Source organism: Porites lutea, chromosome 7, assembly GCF_958299795.1.
Source record: "Porites lutea chromosome 7, jaPorLute2.1, whole genome shotgun sequence".
Taxonomy (NCBI): Eukaryota; Metazoa; Cnidaria; class Anthozoa; order Scleractinia; family Poritidae; genus Porites; species Porites lutea.
In genome coordinates, this window is record NC_133207.1 from 18,195,304 (window position 1) to 18,200,377 (window position 5,074).

The following is a 5,074-nucleotide window of genomic DNA, read 5'->3' on the forward strand; positions in this document are numbered from 1 at the left end:
TTCAAAAAATTCAAAGAAAAACGTTTTGGGCGAATATTCTTCCATCTATAAGCCAATTACGGGAAACCATTTACACCTTAAAGGTATTAACTTGTATCAAAACGACCGCCGGTAAATATAACCGTTGTTCTTCATTCCCTTTATCCCTTTTTGAACCCATTTTAACCGTTAATATTCCATGATGACTCAAGTGATATACACTAAAAAGAACTCACTAACAATTATACACGGACAGGTCAATCAAGCAACGAAAAATGCTGCACTTATCTATTAAATCACTGCTTATCAACGAAAAAGAAGAATTTATAATCTTAAGGCTGTACATCTTCAACAATTTAAATCTACTAACTAATACTGAATGCATTTCATCTGTTTATAAAGGTGGTACAACTTGCAGGCCCCCTTCGTTCTGACATGGGAGCTGTGTAATTTCATTTTCCGGAAACTATTTTTTAAATTGAGCTCCAAACCACCACTGAGTAGTAGAGCTGTCTTTCTGTGTGCAGCGGAACTTGGGATTAATGTCCTTATAGGTGCCAAAGTTGTCTTCACTCCATACCGCTCCAACAGTCGCATTTAGCTCGCAGAAATCGATAGAGCTGTCAGTATGCAAACCCACCAAGTGGGTCGCCCAAAACGGTGCTGTAAGGTTCGTGCCATTGTGCCCTCGGATATCCACATATTCTACCCTCTTACAGTGATTACTACCAAGGAAATCGACGATGTTGAAGTCTTTGAAGTTTCCACGGAGGTAATCTCTGAAATCGATGCCGTGGGTTGGGTAGCTGCATGTTGCTCGCCAGTGGGTGGAGTGGACCTGCAGTGATCTCATTCGCTCCAGACTTAACCGGTAACGATCCCAGTTCGGGGAGTTCTCGTTTTCCGAGGCATTGGACTGAAGTGGGGTGCTGCGAAAAGCGGAAATAAAACGATTCTTTTTACTCCACGACATGACCAGTGTCCATGCAATACCGGGCTCGGATTTTAGATCACAGTAGGCTGGGAAACTGTTTCCCTCGTCATCATAGATCTTATAAATGCCATCTTTGGAGACACCTTGCTGTCCATATTCGACGCAGGATGTCGGACGGAATCTACCCTGGAAGGGACAAAACAGGCAAGTATGCATTTTGTTTGCACCAATTCCCACTAGTGGGAACTTCAATCTCAGCTCTATTTGTCCTACCAGTTCACGGCCGTTTTTGTCTCGTCGCGCAACGCTTAAGGTGGCTGAACACGGTTTTGGCAGTTTGTGAGTATATGTTATTTGCTAAATCATGGCAAGAGAAAGGTTGCAGCTAACAAGATGAAACTTGTCAAATGAAAAATATACTTATGAAAGATTTTGATTGACAGGTAAAATTTGACGCTTTCGTAGTTTCCATGGCAACATGAACGATTGAATACAACCTTCAAATTTCACTGTTGCTCACTTTACAACAAATTTGCTCATTAACTTGCATACAGCTTACTACAATTAATCATTACCATTTAAAACTTATTTGACAGACGGGTTTTTTACATAATCAATAACATAATTCACAAATGTGTCACAAAATTCGTCTGTATAACTTCCATTTTAAAGTTCTCTTTATTTAAGATACGATAAAAGGAAAAATTCTGCCGAAAATCACAAATTTTAATGAGAAGATTTTGAGGTCGTTCTCTGTGTACCACTGCTTTTTTGCCGCCATGTTTGTTTGTCTAATTTAAAACACGCGCCGTCACGTGAGTTACCGCTTACTGCCCGCAAAACTGTGTTCAGCCACCTTAAGCTGCGGAGATTATCTTTCTGGAAATAGTCTACTATCATCTGCCCCTGGCGAAAAATAAAATAAGTCACTGTTTACTTTATTCCACTGAAATTAACTGTAAATTTACCTTTCACTTTTCAACTAATTACTAAATGAGGCTTCCTGTTGTCTCTTAAAATTCTGAGATCCATGATCCGCTTAGGTTCTTCGTCTTGACACTACAGGATAATTAATAATTTAGGGCTTATTTAATTCAAACTATGTTCGCACCTTCAAAGCAAAGTGATGTGAAGTCTTGTTTTCTTTGAACTCGTCTGGGTTAATGTCTTTATTCGAAGTCAACAATTCGCACCAAAGTTTTCCATCGGCTCCTTTGGAGGCGACCAGGTTAAGGGACAAACATGACGGATTGCTGAGGCATTCAAAGGTGCAGTCAAACGTGTCGTACACTGCAATCGTTCCAATTCCAGGGACGTTTAAAAAGTGGTACTCTTCTTTTACAAAAACATCTTGGAGATGATTTGGGTGACGCATTGCATGCGATTCTGTTATGATAGTGAAAAAATGTTATTCCACGAAACAGGCCAAAAATTCCCGAAAAAAATCGGGTAACTTCAAGTGATAAATTCAATATATTTAACTGATTTGTAAAAATATGTGTAAAAACTTGAAAACTAACTTATCTACTCTTGCCAAAAACCAGAAAACTAAAATCTTGAACCCGCCGCTGCCGCTTAGTTTTCCACACGTGTCCAGATAAATGGTATCGGATACTCTTTTTTTAGTTTCTAGATAGTAAGCACAAATAGGCTTCAAACTCGTTTTTTAGCAAACTTCAGGGTCAAGACATGAAGTATGGAGGATGAGGAAGCAAACGCTTTTTTTGTTAATAATTCATCAATTAACTTAATTCAACTTATTCTTGAATATACTCCTAGCTAAAATATTCGAATCCTTTTTCAATTAAAGATCTTCCTCTGTGCTTTGTAATTCTCTAAAAATAGTGTTATGTTTCCCTTTTTTTACTTACGGTCTAAGAGCTACATATAGGTTTAAACGGCTTTGTTTGTGAGAATATAAGAAAGGACAAGAACAAGAACAAGAATGAAATTCCAAACTAACCTTGTGCATACAGTGCTTCAAGTATCTTTGAAGACAACATGAAGAAAAGAAACCGACGAAAAAATGGAGAAAACATTTCAATGTCGAGAGATCATTTAGTCCAGAAGAGTGAGTTTTCTTGAACGGGCTCGTAAGCCTGAATATTTATACACTTGTAAAGTGATAGTAACATCATAAAACCACCAGACACTTAACATTTTCCTGTTTCAGATGACAGTGAGTCAAAGTCTTTTCTAGCCAATGACAGCACTGAATTAGACACTCAATTAAAACTAGCCACAATATTAATGTTGGTGGCCAGTAAACCTATTACGGCCAACCGCAAAGTTGTTTGTTATAATTATTGCTTCAGGTAATTTAGTTCATAATTGTGGTTCAACAAAGCTCGCCGTTATAAATTGATCACATTTTAAGAGAAAACATGCCTCAATATAAAGTCTATTCTAGCCAATTTTAACAATCTAATGGTCAATTTTGACAGAAAATGTCTTCGCGCAATTGTTATTTTTTTACTGTTGAAAAGGGACAGTGAAGGAACACCTATGTATAATCTGTTTCAAAGCACCTGCTCGAAAAAGTAATAAACAAAAATGACAACGTGACTGTGTTGATCTGTTCTCAAAAATCCAAATATTGTCAGTAACTAACTATAAAATTAAAGAAAAGAATAGAGAAAAACGTAAAGAGTACAATTCTCTGTCACCGACAAAAGCTAAAGAAATGTTCTTCAGGGCTTCTGTAAATCGTATCAATAAATATCTTATGGAACGCAGGTGGCCGATAGTGATAGTGATGTGTAATAACCAGTCTTTGCTGTTTTGGTTATTACACAGTTACCAAGACAAATTTGAAGTTCCTTTATGTAAGTTAGGAGTCACTTTTATGCACTTACAGTTTTAATTGGGTGGGGCATATACATGAAGAAAATAAAACCGCGGCAGCATTAGATCAGTCTGTAGAGCCCTTTACTGCAATGAGGGATGTCTTGGGTTCGTTTTTTGGGGTCGGACCAAAATCGTGGTCTTAAAATAACTGAGAAACAAAGGTGCAGTACTGCCTTTGCCCTGCAAACGGCTAGACCTTCGCGTGGCTCGGATCACCGCGTAAAATGGCGGACCCGTCTCCAGTAGCACAATTAAAAATAGTATCTTCGAGTAGCACTTTTGTGCTAAACACAATGACACTCAAATAGACTGTTTTTTTTACCACTTTAATAAAAATGTATAAACGTCAATGCTAAGGATGTTTTTTGCGCGTTGGTTTAAAATGTGAGCTCTCTCCACCCCCTAGCCCGAGGGCGGCGCGGGAGAGAGACTCTCTCCTCCGCGCCCCCCAGCGGTTAGGGGCGGGAGTGGAGAAGGTTGACATTTCAGACTATTTTCCCGTTCGTTAAACGGATAAAAAATCAAAAACCAATTTCGTCATTTCTCGAAAATTCTTCTTGGGGTTTCTTCCCGTTTGGTCTAGGAAAGTTTTTCATGTGCGAATTGATCATGAGTCGGTTTGTATCTTGATGGTAAAACAACATCATCATTAATTAATAAACAGGAGAAATAAATAAGTTTGAATTAAAGGGAAATTTAATCCAATAATTGATAGCAGCAAGAAAACAAAATTGTGAACGGTCGGTTTTAGGTATCACCGTCGAAAATAGCGTCAAAATGCCTCCAAAGACCAAAACTATAACCGAAAACTAGAGGAAGGTTAGCGAGAAAAATCTGCTAAAAAAATAACAAAAATAAAAAGCTGCATGACAAAATTGATTCAAGCTATGATTTTTTACTGCACAGAAGACAACATTTATTATTTAGACGAGAGACATATAATTATACTTGTAAATCTTCATATACAGAAAAGTTTAGGAATATTTGTTTTTAGTCGAGTGGATCGCGTTGCCTAGTGAAAGGTTTCCTCTATAAAGATGAAGTTTTTCCTTCTCCTTTAATACAAATTTGCCTACAATTCAAAGTAACGTTAAATGTTGACTGGACGTCTAATAACTTCAATCCTTCTCTTGTATAGCGCTTGGTTTCATTTTTCGCGTTGAATGACCTTAGAAACGGAAATTACTCGAGACAAGTAGAAGGAGCTTGAACCGTGCAACATACACAGACTAATGACGTGTGATGGTGGGGGGGGGGGGGGGTTGAGTCACTGGGTACTCCCTATGATGGCGTAAACGGGGAAGTTCTGAGTTA

At 38.1% G+C, this 5,074-nt stretch overlaps 1 protein-coding gene across 1 annotated transcript; it reads right to left on the reverse strand.

Annotated features, from left to right (window-relative positions):
- Positions 1-386: 386 nt before the first annotated feature.
- LOC140944537 (uncharacterized) lies at positions 387-2,288 on the reverse strand. Its single transcript, XM_073393663.1, has 3 exons — positions 2,025-2,288; positions 1,914-1,972; positions 387-1,094 (listed from the first exon to the last, which is right to left on the reverse strand). The coding sequence occupies exons 1-3, from the start codon at positions 2,286-2,288 to the stop codon at positions 446-448; spliced, it is 972 nt and encodes a 323-aa protein (XP_073249764.1). The 3' UTR covers positions 387-445.
- Between the last annotated feature and the right edge of the window lie 2,786 nt (positions 2,289-5,074).